This window comes from Centruroides vittatus, unplaced genomic scaffold, assembly GCF_030686945.1.
Source record: "Centruroides vittatus isolate TY-2023 unplaced genomic scaffold, ASM3068694v2 contig_1218, whole genome shotgun sequence".
Classification (NCBI taxonomy): domain Eukaryota; kingdom Metazoa; phylum Arthropoda; class Arachnida; order Scorpiones; family Buthidae; genus Centruroides; species Centruroides vittatus.
Genome location: NW_027120780.1, coordinates 762,143 through 784,311, shown reverse-complemented (window position 1 = coordinate 784,311; position 22,169 = coordinate 762,143). Strand labels below are relative to the sequence as shown.

The following is a 22,169-nucleotide window of genomic DNA, read 5'->3' as shown; positions in this document are numbered from 1 at the left end:
TGTTTTAAAGTCAAGCACAGACTGAACATCAACAGCCGGCAAGATTTCTAGTTTCACTACCTTATGCCGTACTGTTTGATATTTATACTCTAAAACTACTCATGAATATAATACTTGTGTGGTATTGAGACATCCCTACATGGCAACATTACATTTAAGTTGCTAATTATTATGAGTTCTTCAAATTATAATATAGTATTTAATAAACTGATAAATTCTTGCTTTAAAATATACAAATTTACAAGCTATCTCAAATAATGCAATCCTCTGCTTTATATTTATCATAATGAAATATTAGAAAACAGATTAAGTTTCATCTTTAGTAACACTATTTAGTATCAGTAAACTTAACTATTTTCCAGGAAATTTTATTTTGCCTCATCTTGTCCATTAGATAAGTCTCAAAAATGAGAACTTAATATTTTTGACAGACTTTATCATAAAAGGATGTAGACCATCATAAAGAAAATATTAAATGCTAAAATGACTAATTAATTAATAATAATTTAGCACAAGATATCAGTCTAATGAGTAGAATAACCATGATGGTTTATTGTAGGAAAGCATGAATAAAAAGATTGGATGCAAAGCATAGTAGTAGAACTACTTTTTAAAAACCTGACAAGATATCTTGACCTTAATAGGTTAAATGGAAGCTTAACTGTCAGATTCTTGACCACAGTGTGGAAAAGTTTTTAAAAGCATTTGGGATCTTTTTCAAAAACTCTTTGAAAGATACATAAAAAGAAAATTATTATTTTAAATCCTTATATGCAGTCTGTTAGTTACATTTTGCAAATTTTCTTTTCCTTTCTCATTTTCTTCTTTTTATATTAATTGTCAATGGATCAAGTTTGAAATGAAAAGTTTAGAGATTAAATATGTGTTTTCCATGAAAATAACTTTATATCACAATTTTACTTTTTGTTTTTGGAAATGTGATCTTTAATTTATTAAACTTCAGTTACAATGAGATGGTTATTAATATGTAATAAACCAGTTTATTCATTTTTACTAAAATAAACTCTTGTAAAGTTTAAATGCAATAATTTCTGCTATATTAAATTATTCAAATTTTTCACATTATTATTGTATAACTTGTTAGTTAGTTTTATTTTTTTTTCAATAGTTTCCAATTTTCACAAATTCATTCATATTGAAAAATAAGTTTTTTAAAATAAAAAATAATTTTTTTGTGCTTAGATAAGAATTGCAGAATAATTCTGAAAATGGTCATTATATGCTTGCTTAATACTTAATTTTGCACTTGTTAAGTATTATTGTTAATCCATGTGTTGGTAAAAAGGACATTACCAGTCTATTACAAAAAAAATTAAGTACTCCTCAGAAACTTTTTGCTTTTCTTAAACTTTTCCTCTCTTAATAATTAGTTTGGTTTTTCTGTGCCAAAATCTGTTTTCTTTTTTCATTATTATTTTTTACTCTTTACATAGCAATATTTTTTTTTACTATATCAAATACCTTTGAAGAAGCTATATGAACTGCATATAAAAATTGCATATTGTATTAGAGATTTTATACATTTCTGTGTTTGTGTGTGACTACAGATATTTTAATTTAGAGATACCTAAGTTATAATTTGCAAATTAAGTTGTCTTACATTTTATATTAATTCAATAACTACTTACTCACATGCATTTCATTTTGCTAGCTTAATTATTTTAAATTTGGTAAATAAAGGAATTTTGTAGTAGTAGTAATTTGATATACTTTCAATAAAATATTATTTCCAGACTTAAATTAAATACATATTGTTTAGTAGTGAAATTTTTTAGCTATTTCATTAAATAACTATTATACAAAAAAATTTAGTTTGGTATCGTTTGGCAGATGCAGATATTATGTGACTGTATTTGTATCAGTGAGATAATAAATTATGGAAATACAGTAGAATCTTGACTATCTGACATAATATGGATCAATGCTATTTTAGATAACCAAAAACTTGATAAAACAGATGGCCAGAGCAATACTGGATTAAAAATTAAATATAAAAGATTTATATGGTATTGATTTTAAACCTCATTTTATATCTTTATTGAATTTAATCATATATAAGAACATTGTTTACATAATTTGTTATACAGCCAACACACACACATTTTTATTCTTAACTATTATTATTTATATTTTAATATTAATGATTTGTCTCACTGATTTGAAGTTAGATGATAAATGGTAACAGAAACAAATAATTTTTTAATACATGTTATTGATTTATACTTTTTTTTATGAAATACAATATAATAAAACTAGTCACTTAGGCATGCCTTGGATAATGCTAAATCTTGGTTAATAGGGGTTCTACTGTATTGAAATTTAGGGATTTTTGAAATTATTAAGAATATATTTGACTTTGTAAATTTTATATATAAAGATTGTTAAAACATTTTATCTGGTAATGAATTTAGAATTATTCTTATTCTAGTTGCCCATTCAGAGTCAACATCTGAAAATCTTGCTGCTCCTCATTTGACTAGTGCAGAATCATCAGGAATGAATAGAAATCAACAAGATGAAAAACAATTGCATCAAGATTCCCAGTCACAATTTATAGAAAACATATCTTGTCTAGAAAAGCTTGGAGCTGATATGGAACATATTTTAAGAAATGGTTTTTCTTGGTGGGGCTGTTTTGTTGCTGAACACCCAATTTCTGTTATGCTATGCTCATTGTTAATTAGTTTGGTTTTGGCCTCTGGACTATTATTTAATTTTACTGTCACTACTGACCCAGTTGATCTCTGGGTTTCATCAAACAGTGAAGCACGTCAGAACATGGAATACTTTAATAGACACTTTGAGTAAGTATTATATTAATTTATTTTTGTTAATTATGATTTTTATAAATTAGTTTATATATTAGAATAATATAAACATTTAAGTGATGATAACTTTATCTTAATTTTCCAATTTTTATTATAAGAGAGCTACAGATATATTAGTGTCTTTCTTAATGAGTTTAGTTCCCAGGCCTAATTAATTTCTGCTTGGAAAATTATGTAATCTATTGATTTTTTATAATAAATAATTATTTTCACTTAAAAGCAAATCTGACAGTCAAAAAAATTGCCAGGAAATAAATATCCCCCAAAAATGTGTTTTTATAGAAAAACTATATAAAAAATTTAAAATCTAAAAAAATGCTTTTATTTGATAAATGTAGCTGCAGGGATTGTTGTTCTTTCATTTGACAGTGCACCAAAATTCACACATGCAGTCTGCATTGTTTACTAACCGGTTGACCTTCAGAACAGCTTTCCCAGGATGTTTACATCCTGGGAAAGATGAATAAAACATAATAAAAAAAATTTTTGTGGCAAAAATAATTCATAAAATTTGCATAGGTCATAGATGACAATGTATATAAGCTAGTCCATACATTTTTGGAAAAGTTATACCATTAAGGACTGTTTTCTTACTATAATAAACTATTTTTAATGTCAGCCGTAGTATAAATTTATAAAAATATGAATTACTCAAATGAAATACAAAATGATTGATTTGTTATTCAATATTGAAAACACTTCAGCTGTCTTATACCAATACTGAAAATTAAATGAAGTATTTGAATTTAATAAAGCAACATCCTGTGCATTTTCCAATTAATATGCTGAACGTACTTGCACTGTCACAATTGGCATGTTAATATCACCAAACAATCACCTAAATAATCAGGCTATAACTCTGCTAATTTAATGTTTAATACTAAGTAATTTGCTACAAGACATAATGTTAGGTGCCTTCTCTTAACTAATTTAATAATTATAATTTTAATAATTTATTAAATAATCTAGAACCATCTGCAAGAAAAGAATTGACTCAGGGTTGGGCTTAAACCCCTGCTTGCAGGTTGACTGACTGTGTAAGGTTATATATAAAATTTAAATATTCCTGGAAACAAAGACTTGTTTGGGGTCCAGGTGGTGCAAATGGCAAGCAGAGGTTGTGGGGTTCAAGCCTCTACCCCAGGTTAGTTCTTTTCTTCAAGATGGTTCTAAATTATTTAATAAATTATTAAAGTTATAATTATTAAATTAGTTAAGAGATGGCAACCTAACATCTACCTCTCGTAGCAAATTATTTAGTATTAATCATTAAATTAATGGACTTATAACCTGATTATTTAGGCAATTGTTTGGTGATGTTTCCATATATGTATTGGGCTTTGTGATGTTTGATATACTGACATGTTAATTGCCTCATGAATGTTTTTGCTAGAAATATAGAAGAATAAAATTCTGTAACAGGTTAACAATGACAAGTACTGTACATGCTTCATGGACATTTCATGATTTTGCATGATTTATAAGGCAATTTAAAGATCATGTAGATCTAAAATATTGATTGATAATTTTTGTTAAATAAAATAAAATCTAATGTCAGAATATAAATTTAGCATAAATTTAGATCATATTTTGTATGATTTATACAATCATATAATATGAGAAAATAACATATGAGAAAACAATTGCATGTGATATTTTTAATAATAGCTTTTAAAATATCAGGTCAGTCCATAAGTTCATGCGTATTTTTATCTACAAAAAAAGCAGCAAAAAATTTTAATTAAATTTTATTTCAATCTATAATGTATTCACCATTATTTTGTACAATTTCTTGCCATCTTGATGGTAGCTTTTTAATCCCGTCTTCGTAAAATGATTTCGGTTTTGAATCAAAATATTCAGAAATAGCCTTTTTTACATTGTTCTCATCCTCAAAAGTTTTCCCTTTTAAAAAATTCTGCAAACTGCAAAAAAGATGATAATCACTGGGAGCAATATCTGGCGAATATGGTGGATGAGGTAAAATTTCCCAGTTGTAGCTTTCAAGTTTCTGTACAGTTATTTTTGCAGCGTGTGGTCTGGCATTGTTATGCTGCAAGAGAACCTGCTTTCTGTTCACTAACGACGGTCGATTTTTTTTCAATTTTTCATTTAAACGCTCTAATTGCTCACAATACATTTGAGCTGTAATTGTTTGATTAGGTTCTAACAGCTCAAAGTGAATTACACCTGACATATCCCACCAAACAGACAAAAGAATTTTTTTTGGATGCAACCCACCTTTTGCAGTCGGTTTTGGCTGCTTGTCGCGATCCATCCATTGTCTTTTTCTCGTCACATTATTATAGAGGATCCATTTTTCGTCTCCAGTAACCAGCCTACCAAGAAAAGGTTCTAAAGCAATACGGGATAAAAGAGATGTGCAAATGTTTACACGTTGTTCGGTTAGCTATTGACAGTTCATGTGGTATCCATTTTCCTAGCTTTGAAACTTTTCCGATTTGTTGTAGGTGTCTATGAACAGTTCCATGGGATGAATTTAAACGTTCCACAATTTCATCAACTGTTAAAGATGGTTCTGCTTCAACTAGTGCAGAGAGAGCATCATCATCAAAGTCAACGGGTCTTCCAGTACGAGCCTTATCCTCCACACTAAAATCATTGTTTCTAAATCTTTCAAACCACTTCTGCGCAGTCCTTGCACTAATTACAATTTGATTATGTACAGTATTTATTTTTTTGGCTGCATTTGTAGCATTCTCACCACTTAAAAATAAAAAGTATAAAACATGTCTTTTATATTCATCGGTTACTTCCATTTTAACGAAAATAAACAACTGAAATGTTCACAATTCTGAACAGTATTATATGAATGAGATCCAATTTAACACTTCAGTGTAAAAATTATCACATTAGACTGACATTTTTAACAGCAAAACAAGATTTTTCTCAAGGTCATAAAAATGTGAATGGACTTATGGACTGACCTGATATAATAAATTAGTAACTAGTTGTCAGCTTTGTGAAGTTATTCTAATTGAGATGATGTTTTATTTTACAGCCCCTTTTATAGAGTTGAACATTTAATTATTACTCCAAATGATAAGAGCAAATTCATTCAACCTGCTGTGAAAAATTTTAAATTGCAAAACTTTACATGGGGACCCATATTTAGAAAAGATTTCTTAATCCAGGTAAGAATATTTTTAAAAAGTATAACATCTTGAATTTTTTACTTTTATCTTTATTTTTAACTATTATACTATGTGCATATTTCTACAAGGTAATTACCATTTTTAATGCCTCCAATGAAATTAGTCAGCATTTGCTTTTCCTACTTTTTTAATGTACAGTAGAGTGTCGTTAATCGGAATCAATTGGGGACTGGGGTTGTTCAGATTAGTGATTTGTTCGGATTACCGATTATGTACGAAAAAATATATTAACCTGTCCAATGTTCAAATTTTTTTCCGTTGCGTGTCGCTTCGTGTTGAATTTTCGTCGATTTTTAAGCCTAACGAAAATTTTTATAATAATAATCGAGACTATCATATTGTTTAAAAATTATTTCTTTATTTTGTACAAACAAAATAAATATATTGAAGAATATAAAAACACGAAAATTATACTTTAGAAGTAAATCTAGTATCAAAAACGTTCGATTCAGCACGACACAGTCTGACTGAAAATTGTTCAGATTACCGGCGATTCTGATACCGGGGTTCAGATTAACGACTCTCTACTGTATATGAAATGTTTGTTTTAAATCTGTGTTCATGCAATGATATTCTATTATTGTATATGTCAGATACTTTGATATGCTGAACATGCCTTAAGTCTTATTTAAGTTTTAGTTATTATTTTACTTAGTCTTGTATTTGAATATTTTGGAGTTGTATGAATTTTTACAAAAATTTGCAGCTAGGATTCAAGTTGTTTTGAGTTTAACAAAGTTTTTGAAAGTGTTAGGAAAAATCAAGACAATCTTTAAAAAAATAATAAAATATATTTATTTAGTCAACAAAGAGATTCTTATTACGTACATTCTCATTTTCTTATTCCAATGTTCCATAAGTTTGATTCAATTTGCATAAAAAAACTTTTTTTTTTACTCAAAAATGATTAATATAATATATTCTTTCTTCAAAATATCTTATTACAAAATTATTTAAATGGTAAAAAGTTTACTTAATAAAACAGTGATTTTTCCTTATCCATGAGTTCATTCTTTTATAGCTGATTCTCCTTTTGTTTAAGAAAATAAGTTAAATAAGACTTATTAATGATTTATGGAATTTAAACCAGTAAACAATATGAAGTTCACTTAAGATTTCACCATTCCTTGGATGTTTCTAAGATTCAGTTGTTTTTTTCCTCTCTAGAGTATGTTAATCTTGATTATTTGAGTATATTTTTTCTTATTTTTTATTCCATGCTCAAAAACTTTGAATTTGATTTTAAAAACTTTCATGTTGAATAAATGAAAACAAGATACTAAGTCAGTGAATATGATAAAACAATTTAATTGAAAAATTTTAATCTGTTTTCTGTAGTGACATATATATTGATAAGTGCAAACACTTGTTTAACTTAATATTATACTGTTAATTTAATAAATATATATATATATATATTTTTTTTTTATGTAAGAATCACTTGAAATCAGTTTCACACTCTAATAAAAAGTCATAAAATTTTGTTAACCACCTTAAATCTCTAATGTTTTTTAGCCATATTTAACCTTCTTCAGCAGAAACAAAATGAACGAATGTTGTGTTTGAATAGAATGAAAAAATTTAAAACATTCTAGAATAAACAATTTAAATTTTTCATAACTTATAAATCCCAGCACTAATATTTGTTATAGTCTGGAATGTTTTCATTTTTTCATTCTATTCAGATGCAACTCATTTGTTTTGTAAGTTTTTGCTGAAGAAAGTTGGTTAAAATGAGCTGAAAATGTTAGAAATTAGTGGTTAATGCAAATTTTTTAAATATATTTTTAGTGTTTTACTATTCAGCATTGCATTTCTTTTAGTTGAAATCAGATTTTGGGTTTTCAGCTTCAAAAAAAAAATTACTGCCAAATAAATATTAGGTTTTTCTGAATATAGTGTTTTTCAAATATTACCTGAGTGAGTGTTTTGGTGTATGATGACAGCTTATATAAGAAATCTTTTGCCTGCATTTGGTCAGTTTACAAGGTCTCTCTGAACATTACTGCACTGTATAGTAACCAGTTGCTTCTTTTCACTTCCAAATGATAATGGCAACAGTGGACACTTCCAAAAAGTGCTGAAATGGATCGTGCTGATTTCTTCCTCAATTTGTATCCCATACAGGGGCATCCCATGAAATAATTTCAGATACAGGTTAACTACTGTTTTTCTAGCATCCTAGTGAGGGTTCATATTAGACCAGGGGTCACCAAAGTTGTCAATATTCAATTTCTACCCCCAGGGGTCGATATAACATTATAACATTATTGGGGGGTCTGGATGAAAAGACTAAAACTTACAAATTTTGAAATGAATATTGCAAATCTTGCTAAGGCTTATTAAGCTTATCTGTCTCATTGATTGTCAGATACAAAAATTATTATTACCATATATACAATAAATGTAAAATTAAAAGAAAAATGTTAAGATAGAGCTTTTTTTTTATTTTATTTGTAACAAACTTTTTGGTGGGGGTTGATGTGAGGTTTCGAAAAGTTGTAAGGGTCAACGATAAAGAAGTTTGGCGACCCCTGATATAGACCAAACCAGAAGCTGAATGTTAAGTATTTTGTAAAATTCCATCCAACATAATTTAGGTATACCCAGTCTGTTAATTATAACATAATAGCATGCCATATGCCTAATATCCTATATGTAGGACACTGTAAACATATAAAAAAATTTTATAAGCATTGTAAGTGGTGTTCTTTTTTTTAATGCATGTTTTATAAATAATTAACAAAAAGTATTTAAATTTTTTAAAATATATATAAGTTAATCTCATTAATGGAATTAGATAGATGAAATTCAAGACCAGATAAGGAAAGCATAAGGCTGGAGACCCAGATTAACTAAATATGAACTTTCAGTCTGGACTGGAAATTAAAATATGATTAAAAATTCTAGTTTGGCATTTTGTTGATTGAACAATTTTTCTCTCCTCTTACATCTGTTTTAATTAATTTGAAGCTGAAAAGAAAGATTTATAGATATAACAGACATTGAATATAATGAAATCTAGTTGTGTAATAAAGACTAATTTTTATCTATATATTTTTTGAATATTATCTCTTTCTCAACAGGTGTTGCAGCTTCAAAATGACATAGAGAATATTGTAGCTGAATTTGAAGATAAGAATGTTACTTTAGAAGATATATGTTTGGCTCCATTATCTCCTATTAGCAAACACTGTGCCATTCAAAGCATATTTGCTTACTTTCAGAATGATTTAACAAAATTAATTAATTCACCTGATTATTTGAGTCATTTTCTGGAATGTTCAGTGTAAGTATTTAAACTAGTAGAGATCTTTTAACATTTACACACCACACACACACACACACACACACACACACACACACACACACACACACACACACACAACAACATATATATATTATATGTGCGTGTGTGTGTGAGATGCAAATGTAATCTATGAAAAGGTACTTTGTCAGAAAAGTAAATTTAAAATTTCACTATAGAGCAAAAAACACTATCCGAACATGGATGAATAGACTATAAACAACATTTTATAGATACATTTTAGTTTATAGAATAAAATGTTTATAGTTGAGTTTTCTGACTTAATGTATCTTTTTATAGTTCTTGCATTTTTATATAAATATATATTAATCTGATTATATAAAATTTGTGTGTTATAATCTAATTCACTTCTTAAAATTATAATACAGAAACTAAGAAATAAAGAAAATTTAAAAATTTACTAAAACATTTTATTTTTAATATAAATAATTTGTAACATGTAATTAATAAAGGAAACTCTCTAATTCTAAATTTTTTTTCTATAATGAACTTTCTATATCAAACAATTGACAATAGCTAGCAAGTTAGTTAGTTAGTTATTTATTGATTAAAATACCAAAAAGGTACATTCCCGATACCGTAGTATAACATAACCGGGTGCAAGCGCGACAAATGATAAGATACATTAGATGAGAGTGTAGATTACAATACATAGGAACGTAGATACGGCAAATTAAAATACCGTATACAGTGTAAATAAAAATAATAATAATACAATGATACACTCAAAGTGCAATGACGTGACAAAGATAAGATTATTAAATTTATACATGAGAATTAAAATGTAAAACAAAGTTATGGTAAAAAAAAAAAGGTGGGATAAAATACAGTTAAATACAATACAAATACATATGATAAAATAAAGAGAAATAAACTGCAATATTTACAAATATTTACAAAATCTACAATGAATTGTGCAATACACAAGCAGAGGCTAGAAGAACATGCTGAGGAGTAGAATGAGAATCGCCGCTAACCGTTGCCAAGAATTCAGTAGGCAGGTACAGATGTTCTTTTAAAATACACAGAAATAAGGTGGAAAAAGGCACTGTAGGTGTCTTTATATTTAAGAAGACTGTCCAGATGTTGAGGGGGCCAGTTGTCGTTGTGGGTCTCGATGGTCGTCTTGAGGTGGAGTCGTTCCAACTCCAGAAGCGGGCACTGCAGGGTGTAGTGGGTGCTGCCATCAGAGGTTCCACAGATGGTGCAAGAAGGGTTAGTTGTCCCTTTAAACCTAGCCAGGTAGGTAAAGAACCTACCATGGTTGGTCAGAAACTGAGAAAGATGGTGGTTGGGAGTGTACCACTTAAGAGTCAGGAATTCCTTTATATTTGGAATAAAGTTAAAGGTGATGGAGTCGTTATGATTCCATTCGTCCTGCCAAGAGGCAAGGAGATCCTGCCAAAGGATGCCTTTGATGGCCCTGATGTTAATTTTATTATAAGAGAAGGGCAGGGAGTAGTCAGTGGAAGCTTGTTTAGCAATGGCATCCGCCCTCTCATTACCGTGGGTGCCCTGGTGAGCTCTGGTCCAGCTGATGTGAAAATGGTTGGGAGAGTGGATAACAGTTTCGTGAATGCCAGTGGCAATGGGATGATAAGTCTTGGCCTGAAGGAGTGCCACTGCAGAAGCGCTGTCTGTAATAATAGCGATTTCCTTAGTAGTGTAGTTATCATTTGACCAGTCGATGGCTTTTCTAATGGCAAGAAGCTCTGCCTGGAAGACGGAACAGTGCTCCCCAAGCTTGAAATGGCCCGTAGCAATTTCTTCGTCATTATTGAAAACAGCAAAGCCACAGCCCACGTTCGAGCCGGTTTTAGATCCGTCGGTGAAAATATGGAGGTCAGTCTGGTCAGAGGTGTCGAAACGGATATTGCAAGGAGTGGCTGGGTGCCTAGAATTGGCAAAGCTCACATTGGTCTCCAAGTCTTCATGTTTAATACAGTGATTATCAGTATAGATATCTCGACCCCATTTTATGTGCCACAGTTTAGAGTTGAGGGCTATCACTTTATTGATGGGTGCCTTTTTTGCCAAAACTTGTAAAGAAGCGCTGGGGGTGGTGCAATACGCCTTGGTAATTTGAAGAAGAGCTCTACGTTGGGCAGTGATAAATTTCCTTTTGATATGGGATTTGGTGATGTCATGCCCCCAGCTTCCACAAGCATATGTAGTGATCGGCAGGAAAATCTGATTATATATTGCATCAAGGGCTTCGGCTGCCAGGCCCCAACGCTTCCTTGCCATGCCTGCCAGAGCATTGAAGATCTTTCCGGTGCGATCTGTAATATACTGGGTGTGGGTATTCCATAATAAGCGAAAGTCCAAGACAACTCCCAAGTACTTAATAGTTTTCTTTATGCGAACAGAATGATCGCCCATCTTGACAGTTGGCACTCTTCGGTACAGATTGGGCTGCCTTGGCTTATTAAATACGATGCCACAGGTCTTGGCAGCATTAAATGTTAGCTTATTCTTGGTTCCCCAATCGAGGACTTGTTCCAATATGTGGTTTCCATTGCGCTCCAGTTCTGCCCGAGAACGTCCACCCAGCAGCACCAGGACATCATCCGCGTAGGCCACCATGTCATGTTGCCCAAAATTTTGGTTGAGGAAATCATCAAATACAACGTTCCATAGCAAAGGGCCACAAACAGAGCCCTGCGGGCAGCCACGGACCACGCTCCGGCATACGTTATGTCCTCCATAGTTAAGAATGGCGGAGCGGTTAGTGAGGTAGTCAGTAATAATTCGGTAAAGATTAGCAGGGCAATCCTTGGCTCTAAGGCGGTAAAGAATAGAGGGCCACCAGGCACTGTCGAAAGCCTTTGCAATGTCCAGGCTGATGGCCATCACATACTTGTAGCTACTTAGGAGGTTGTTAATGCTGCTGATGACGCCTTCAATAGCATCTGCGGTCGAGCGCTGTGGCCTAAAACCAAACTGGTTACTGTGCAGAAAGTTGTTCTTCTCCAGGTGCCATTGGAGTCTATTAGTGATCAACCTCTCCAGCACCTTGCCAAGAACTGGCAGGAGGGAGATGGGACGGCTCTCCTCAGGGTTTCCAGGTTTAGGAATCGGAACAATTCTGGCACATTTCCAGTTACTGGGAAAGATTCCATGAGAGAGGCTGGTGTTATAAATATGCATCAGGTGCTCGGGGATTATATTCCAAAGCTTCTTTGCCAACTCAGGCGTGATGTCGTCGCAGCCAGGAGCCTTCCTGCTATTAAGATTGGCGAAGGCGTACTTGATCTCGTGCGGCTGGAAGCTTGGAGTATCGAGGGTACTAATTGCATTAGATACCAGAGTTCGAATCCTATGATGATATTCAGTCTCCTGATCTAAGTTATCCTCCAGGCAGAATTGATCCATCCTCCGGTTGGCTGCCTGGAAAAAGTCCTCGCCAGGAGTGGAGGAATGTAAGACGGACCTGCTTTTGAGCTTATTGGTGGCATAGCGAGTGATAAAACCCCAAGGGTTTTTAGCCGCCAATTGGCAGAAATGAGTCCAAGAAGTTTGCTTGGCTTTTTTAATCTCGGTTTTATAATTCCGAAGATGCTGAAGGTAGTGCAATTTGTGGTTGGTCCGGTGAGGCTCAGTGTGACTCGTCTGGTATTTCTTCCGCAGCCTGATGTTCTTCTAGGTGAAGGATTGTCAGGTTTTCTGTCCACCAAGGCACGGGCTTATGAGTGTTCATGTATTTCGGAATAAAGATGCTGCAGGCCTTCTCAATAGTATTAATATTACCCTCTATGCGCTCACGAGTAATCTGAGGGTCAGGATGGACACAGTCAATCAAGTTATTATGGAGGTAGGTCTTGAGATTGTCCCAATCTGCATGCCTAAGATTGTATTTAAGGCGTGGGTGCCTTATGTTGTCATTGGTGGTGGTGTTAATATTGAAGGTAATAACAGCATGATCATCTATGGAGTCGTTGAGAACCTTCCAGTCAGAAATAGTGGAATAACAGCCCAGGGAACATGCCGTAACATCTATCCAGCTATGTCCCTGGCTGGAGACGAAGGTGGGAGGGGAGTTTGGATTGTTAACAACAAGAAGCCCATTGCGGGCAAAGAAGTCTTCCCATCTTCGGCCACGATGGTCTAGGTTGTCGCCTCCCCAAGTGGAGGAGTGAGCGTTAGTGTCTCCTGCAAGAATGTAGAAGGCATTGTTGAAGGTGTCCATGCAGTTTTGTAGTGAAGACAGATAATCGTCGATGTCATTATTCATCGGACAGTAAAAGTTGATTAGGATGAGCCTGTTGTCGTTGACAATGATCTCAGAGCAGCAGATGCACTGAGAGCTAATGTTGCTGTGGTGCAGAAGGGACAAGTTGTCATTGGGGGCGATAGAGGCCGCCCAGGGATACTCTGAGGTACCACTAAGGATGGTGCAAGTGGTTGGGAGACAAGCCGGGCGGTTACGCACACAGTAGGGCTCCTGGCAGAAGATGAAGTCGCAGTCATTGATCTTGGAGCTTAAGATTGAGGTGGCAGCAATACTTCTTCCGGTGTTGTATTGCAGAAGACGAATACTTTTATTACTGAGTTGGTCCATATTCAGTACTATTAATTACGTTGTTTTTGATACGAGTATAAACCTGACATGTGCTGTCACGTGCGTTGTGTTCAGAGTTAGCTGCTTTCTCATGGGTGCAATTACAGCATTTAGCTGGCTTGTCCTTATGTTTGCAGTCTTTGTAGGAGTGTTCGCCAGAGCAGTGACTACATGTTGGCACTGTCTGGCTACAGGACTTAGTCGAATGGCCAAATCTGCAGCACCTGTAGCACTGCAGGACCGGACAGAAGTCCGAGACCCTGCATTTGGACCATTCCACAGAGATCTTCCCCAGAATCAGAAGCCTTTTCCGCAGGTTGGGCGAGACCTGCACAGCCCAGTTGGTAAAGTCTTTCCCTTTCTTGCCCATAGTAAATTTGACTCTGAAGGCCTCGTTGAACTCGTCTTCAGAATATGTTTCGCTCAGGAACTCGTTCTGCCGATAGATAAGTAAAGGTAGCTCCTCCCGGGTCACTTGAACAGGAACTGAATAAAAAGCCACGTGAGGCAAACGCTTCTTTGGCTTTTTAATAGTTATTTGTGGAGTTTCCTTGGAGATATGTTTCTCAAGCCGGTTGGCATCACTGGTGTTTCTTACCTCGATTGCAATTCCCCCACCTCCGATGTTGCGGACTCTGTCAACCCCAATCCAGAGCCTAGATGGCTTGATCTTCTCAAAAAGGAGTCTCCTGAGCTTATTACAGCTTGCTTCCTCTCCTTTGTTGTACAGAAGGAGGACCTCCGTACCGGTTTTTGGTCTTTTAGTGTTACCAGAGGATTCAACTATTTTTCCTGATTGAAGCGCTAGGCACTTTGCAGTTTGTCATCATTGGTGGTAGAAGACCATGGCTAGAAGCACTGTCCTTCATTTTTCCCATGATAGCAGGGAGGTCTTCGTAGAGAAGTTTATTAAGTTTGCCGGTAAAACCCTCAATCTCTGTTCTAGTTATGAAACAAGTGGTGGGAGGGTGCAAGATGGGCATTGGAGTAGTGGCTTCAGCATTTAGAATTTTATTGTTTTTCTTGACTGGTGTCCCTCTCCCCAATGCGGGGTCAGAGGTCCAGACAGAACAAACTGTTGGTTTTTCCCAGAGCAAACAGGGTTTACAGCAATCCCTTGGTATGGTGCGAGGTCTATTATCTTCTGGATCTGGTCATTTATAAAGTTTTTATTCTGAGTGGAGCACGATCTTTTCCCCTTCTTCTCAGTGCAAAAGACCTTAACTTCATTGGCGATGCGATATGCCTTTTCCAAAAATTCAGATAAGCTTTGTTCTCCATGGTGAACAGAAGAGATAACAGTATATGTGGAAAGTGTAATCAACCAACCATGAGAGGGTAGTGTACTGCGTATTGTGTGAGAAAAGATGCCTGGTGGCCAAAAGACCCTGTCCGAGATGGAGTAATTCAGCTAAGACAGAAGGGAAAGCAAAGTTGGTTGGTTGCCAAAATAACAGGAATAGGTAATAAGAAATACCCTTTATCCTCCAAAATACTATTCTAATAATAATTAAATAAACGAATGTTCAAATTTGTGATGTAATTTTGACCTTTTGCCTTTCACGCCGTCACCAACTGTCGTCCTGGCCTCACAACTCCCTTTGCTCAACATTTTCCCTTGTACACCTTCTCTCCCCCGCAACCCCTAGTAATTTATTATCCTAACAGTTTTGAAATGTAACACATCTAGACCCCATCTAGATGTGTTGGTGTAAAATAATTATACACCAATAATATTTAAAACTAACCATTATAATGTCCTATAACATAATAACCTGACAGTAAACACAATAGAATAAAGTTATAACCGTTCTAAAGTTAAAATGTACCAATTAATTCCTATTGCAAAAACCCAAACCCTTATAATTCGATTAATATTAAACAAATTGCTGCCCTCTTTTAGGACTTTATTGACTAAGCTAACTTGTAACAAACCTCCTTGTGCTGCCTCAGAGATTATGCCCCCCCCCCCCGCTAGACCCAATCGAATTTTACGAAATTAAAAATTAACTATCTATTCCCCAATTAGCATACAGTAACAATATATATATCAATCGAACCAGGATCCAGAGTAGATTCCAATAGTATCCTCGAAGATGTAATGCGGTTAATACTTCCAGCACAATCACAAAAATTCCACAGAGCACATTTTAACACATCTTCCCTACTGATGAGTAGAAACAAAACCTCCAATAGCTAGCAAGTGCAGTATACATACATACAGGGTTTATTACACTGTATAACAAAATAATTTTGAAATCTGGTAAAATTATTTTTATTTTGAACTCCTGCCATTCATGTTGCAGTATACTATATTGAAAATATCTGAGGACAAATTGCTCCAGCTAATGAGCATTACTATCTTCTACAATAAAAGATGGTTTTGAATAGATGGGAAATTGTCAGATTGTAGTTGGTCCAATTTCTTGCTAATTGGGCTAATTTTTAGAGACATTTGTTGCAGCTTTTATGTCAGGGCATAACTTTTCTTGCTTATTAAAAATGTTTATTTCCAACTTTCTATTCTCTATACAGATTTCTTACTAAAAGTTAAATGCCTTTTTGATACCTAAAATTTCAGCTATTAATTTTACCTTTTTTTTTCCGGTGGTATTTTGCAACTTTTTGATAAGCATTTTCATGACCCTTGGCTGATTTCTGACAACACTGCATGATTCTGCAGTGCCATTATAAACTGTTTTTAAAGGAAATGTAAAGAAATTGAATAAGAGTCCTATATTTTTAGTTTTGCCCAAGCTTTATTAGGAAAGTTTATTTTTAAATCATTTTGTATTTGCAAAGTTGTAACTGATCATTTGTTGTTATTCATATATCAAACACTCAAAATATTGAGTGTAATGTTCCTGTAATTTATAAAATTTTCTGTTTTTTTTATAATATAATTTTGTGCTGCCCAAACTATAGCTTTGCCCATGGCACACATAATCTGGCCCTCAAATATATTTGATACATCATTTATAAATGATAGACGTGTGCTACTTTTTGTATACCATATTTACTCGCATATAAGATCTCTCATATAGGACGAGGTGTGACTTTAAAGATCAAAATAAAGAAAATTTGATTTATTAATACAATTCTATTTATTTCATTTAATCACAAATAAAATATCAAATGCATGTAAATGCACACATTGTCCTGCAAAAATTACTAGCACTTTAAACGTTCAAGGAAAAATCTTGTGAAATCGACAACATAATTTCTTCTTGTAAGGCTGGACAATCAGAAACCTTTTATGCCAATTGTTAACAGTCGAATCCACTCTGTTGATTACACTTATGAATTTCTCCGAATTCTGATTTCTGAATAATCATCTGTGTTCACATGGGAATGGATTAAAACTTATATCAGGCTTCCATATAATTTTGAAATTCAATTCAAAAGCTTTACTTTTCCTATTGCTATTCATCTTTGAATCATCGTTGTGTGTTGTCAGGAGTAAATGACCCAAATAAAATACTTTTGTTTTTAAACACCAGAAGGTGAGAATTTGGTAAAAAATGTGAGTACACAGTTTACAAAAATTATTGCAAAAATGAAAAAATCCTTTACTCATGTGTATAGGATGACCTAGGTTTTAGAAGCAGTGAAAAATGAATAAAAACCTAGTCTTATATGCAAGTAAATACAGTATATTACAGTAATGTACAAAATAATCCAAATTAGAGTTACAATTAATTATGCACAAACACTAGTCTGAACAACAACCGACTATTCCCGTACAAATTCGTCGAAAGAACTCCTTACGAACAAACAGACTTGTAATTAACAAAACCTCCGAGTCAGGAACAAGTTCGTACACAAACACGTAACTTCCAACGAGAGAGTTAGTTAGCACTTCGATAACGACGATCTCCCTTGATCCGATCCGATCACCTCCGATACGATGCCAGCCGATCCGAACTCCCGATACGAGCTCGATCCGAGCTTAAATAGTCGACGGCGTTCGAACCCTGCTCCAATCAAATTTGAATGTTCCCGCAACGGCCGCCAACGGTCACTTCCCGCCGGCCAATCGTCCGATGGTCGACGATTCGAAACTTAACGGTTCTTCCCACGGAAGTTCCTAACGGTCGTTTCCAACGGCCGATCCTAACGACTTTTCCGTTATGACAGTTCGTTATAACAAACAGGTGGGAATCGCGCGTCTTGGCGATTCCATACCTTACACCTCCGCGGCCAAGGATCAAACTGAGCTTAGCCCAAGCCTGTTTGATCCAACAACACTCAGCAATTTTACACATGTCCGTTGGTGCGGACTGACCCTTACCTCCGGTACAACCGGGCAAACTCGCTATAACCCGCGCACAGAGATGCGTTATCCGACCGGTGTCTGACGGTCTACTTCGTCCTCCGTTTCCAACCGGGATAGAGCGTCTGCATTTCCGTGCAGCTTCCCCTTACGATATTCTATCTGGACGTCATAGCCTTGTAGGGCCAGAGCCCAACGCGTGAGTTTAGCGCTTTGGGGTGTTGATAAGGTTAAGTATTTCAAGGGGTTGTGGTCAGTAACTACTTTGACCGGCCTTCCGTAAACCCAATAATTGAATTTCCTGAGGCCCCAAATAATGGCGTATGCTTCCTTTTCTATGGTGGCCCAGTGGACCTCGGCCCCCTTTAGTTTCCTACTCGCGAACGCGATTGGCTTTTCTTGGCCCTCCGGTGAGATCTGGGCCAAACATACCCCGATGGCTTGGTTTGATGCATCGGTAAATAAAACGAAGGGTTCCCTCGGGTCCGGAGCGAACAATAGCGGGGCTCGTTCCAGCCGGCCCTTGGTTGCTTCGAAGGCTTGCTCGAGCTTCCGATCCCACTCGATTACTCTAGGCGCTCGCCTTGCGAGTAGGCTGGTGAGGGGATTCGTTAGCTCCGCGTAATCGGCAATATAGTCTCTGTAGTATCCGCATATGCCCAGGAAGCTTCTAAGTTGATCCTTGGTCTTAGGTAGCGCCAGCGTGGCTATCGCCTTCACTCTTTCCGGGTCCGGCGCATGCCGCCCCGAGCCCACGACGTGTCCAAGGTATAGTATGTGCGGTTTAGCGAACTGACATTTGTCGACGTTTACCGTTAGCCCGGCCTTCTTTAATGCTCCTAAGACCGCCCGCAGGTGCGACACGTGTTCTCCCCACCCCCGCGAGTAGATCGCGACGTCATCAATGTACGCGACTGCAAAATCCTTGAATGGGGCCAGCACCGTATCCATAAGCCGTTGAAAGGTTGCCGCAGCGTTCCTCAGGCCGAAGGGCATGACCTCCCATTCGTATTGACCGCGGTGAGTGACAAACGCAGTGAGGCGCCTACTCTTCTCTCCTAAAGGCACTTGCCAATAACCCTTGCAAAGATCTAGCGAAGTAATGTATTTGGCCTCGGCCAATTGGTATATTAACTCCGCTGGGGGAACCATCGGGTAACGATCCGGTATCGTGGCAGCATTTAAGTGGCGATAGTCGACGCACAGCCGCATCCCGCCCCCCTTCTTGGCCACGCACACTATGGGATGTGCACATTCTGACACGCTGGGCCGTACTAGCCCTGCTTTTAGCAGTTCGTCTATGGTCTCGTCGACTTTGTTCCGGAGCGCTAATGGGATGCGATATGGCGCGAACCTCTTCGGGACCCATCCCTCCGTGACTGTTATTGTGTGACTCAAGACGTCTGTCCTTCCCGGCTCCTTCCCGAAGACCGACCTATACTCCCTCAGCAGTTCTTGTAGCTCGGCCCGTGCCAGTCCCGGGAGATGCGAGAAAATCTCCTCGTTTTGTCCGTCCCGTCGCCCGCGGTCGTGTGGCTGACGTGTCGGCGGCGTCTCTACTAACTCCCCAAAACTCGCGTCGGAATCGAACACCACTCCGACTGCGCGAACGAGCTTGCGATATTTTCGGAGACGGTCCACGTGAACCCATTTCGTCCTCCCGTCCTCCATTCTAACCCGGTAACTTCCCGCTCTTTCTCGTTTTTCCACCACCGCCGGACCCTCCCACCGGTCATCGGACTTGTTATCCGGGTACACCTTTCTGACAAGTACGGGGTCCCCGATGTCAAACTCTTTGGGGCGTGCCCGTAAATTGTAGTGCGCCACGTATTGCTTTTGTTTCGCCGCCGCGTGCCGGGACGCTATATCGTTAACCGCGTTGATTCGTTCGACTACCGTCTGTAGGTACTCCGCGGCTTTGCCGTTTAAGCTGTCGGGTGGGGTTATCGATCCCGTCCATAGTTTCTTTAAGATGGCCAGCGGACCCACCGGAGCCCTCCCATACAGTAATTCGAAGGGGGACATGCCAGTCGTCTCGTGTGGGACTTCTCTATACGCCCATAGCAGAAAGGGAACGACCTTATCCCACTTTCTCCCGTTCTCTGCTATTGCGTGACTCAACATGTTTTTAAATGTTCGGTTCCACCTTTCTACACTCCCGTTGCTCTGAGGGTGTTCTGGGGTTGAAAATCGGATTCGCACTCCTAACATCCGGGTCATTTCTCGTGTCAGCCCCGCCGTGAAGTTGGTCCCTTGATCGCAACAGATCAACTCAGGAAAACCCGTTCGAGTAAATATTTGTAACAGTGCCGTGCAGGTAGCCGTCGCGGACAGCGATCTTAGACATTCCACCTCGGCCCATCGAGTACATAGATCGATCAAACACAGAGCGTATCGATGGCCGCTAGATGACGGGGGGTCGATCGGTCCGATCATGTCAACGTTCACTACCTGAAACGGGATAGAGGGCCTCGTGAGGGGCGTGATCGGGGTCCTATCGAGGACCCGAACCGGCGCTCTAATTTGGCATCTATGACACGCCTGACAGTATTTCCGAATGTCGGTCGCCATTCCCGGCCAATAGAAAGCCTCGCGAATCCGACCGGCCGTCTTCCGGCTGCCCAAGTGCCCCCCCCACGGAGTTTCGTGCGCTAGGGCTAATACCTCAGCCCTCCGTTCCTGCGGGAGTATTACCTGCTTGATGGGTCTGCCAAACCAATTATCCCGGTGGTACAAGATCCCGTCCTCTACGACTAGCCCGTCCTTCTGGTGTTTAGCAGCCTCCCATAATCGGGAGAGCGACTTGTCTCGGACTTGCGCGTCCCGTAACTCTGTCCCTCTCTCCTGCTCGTCATTACCACGGTCGCCTACCACTCCCGGGCGAGTATCCGGTTCCTCCTCCCGGAGGGTTTCGTTCTTATCTACTCCTATGTTTCTCACATGTTTTTCCTCCTCTCTCTGCGGCCTCCCCTTTCGGTCTACTAGTGTACGGTAGTCCTCCTCTGACAGCAGGGCGTCCGCGGACTGTTGTAGTTCGTCCGTCACGGCACACGTCACCAGTTCTCTCCCCCGTGGTCCCTTGAGGTCTTCCTCCCACAACCCAAGTGGTACTGTAGCTAATACCGCTTCGACCCGGTGACCGAAGGCTCCCACTAACTGTATCTTCCCCTTCGTTTCTATCACCGCTGCCGGTACCCTTGACTCCCTTATGACCGAAATCTCGGTCCCCGTGTCAACAATAGCCGACAGGCAACGTCCGCCACAAGCCAACTTAACTCTGTGTAGCGAACCGCCGACCTCCGGTTGGTCGTATGTTGTCACTCTCGCCACTAACCGATCGTCTGATCGGGGTGTCTCGTTCGTTACCGCGAACCTCGCCCGTTTCGGCTCGCCGGACGTCTTCCGTTTGGGGCAGTCTCTCCTCCAGTGTCCCGTTTTACCGCAAGTGTAACAGCCGGTCCTCGCGGGTTGCTCGGGCGCCCTCCGTGTCACGGGCTTCGATTCCCTTGGCAGTTCCCTCTGCTGTTCCCGCTGTCGTCCCGTTTTCCCGTCCATCGTTAGTTCACCCCCCGCCGCTTCCGAAAATTTCTCTATGTGTTTCGCTAACTCCGCGGGTTTGCTCCACCCGCTCCCTTCCTGTAGTATGACGTATTTCCTCGCCTCGGGGGGCAATAACGTCTTTAGATGGTCCGCCACAGTCAATTCTACAAGGTCCTCTACCGTCCGCACCTCCCTACTGTCTACGTAGTAACCGTATAAATCCCTCAGGCGCGACGCAAACTGCGGCCACGTTTCTTCTGGGAAGCGCACGGCCCGCCTAAACCCCTTTAAGTATTCCGCGGGGGAGAGCCGCAGCTCCTCAAGGACGAATTCCTTCAGGGCGGGGTAATGTTTAATTTTCTCTGCCGGCAATCTGGCCAGCGACGCCCTACACTTCTCGGACAGTGCGCCCATCACTATCTGCCCCTGTGCTTCTGCCGGA

General features: G+C 37.9%; 1 protein-coding gene across 1 annotated transcript in view; it reads left to right on the top strand.

Moving 5' to 3' along the window:
• The first annotated feature begins 2,422 nt into the window (after window positions 1-2,422).
• Window positions 2,423-22,169, top strand: part of LOC136987429 (NPC intracellular cholesterol transporter 1-like) — a 74,779-nt gene continuing 55,032 nt past the window's right edge. Inside the window, exons 1-3 of the mRNA XM_067285167.1 lie at window positions 2,423-2,825; window positions 5,872-6,004; window positions 9,112-9,314. Coding sequence (XP_067141268.1) covers window positions 2,518-2,825; window positions 5,872-6,004; window positions 9,112-9,314 — 644 coding nt within the window. The 5' untranslated portion in view covers window positions 2,423-2,517. The remainder of the gene's footprint in view (window positions 2,826-5,871; window positions 6,005-9,111; window positions 9,315-22,169) is intronic.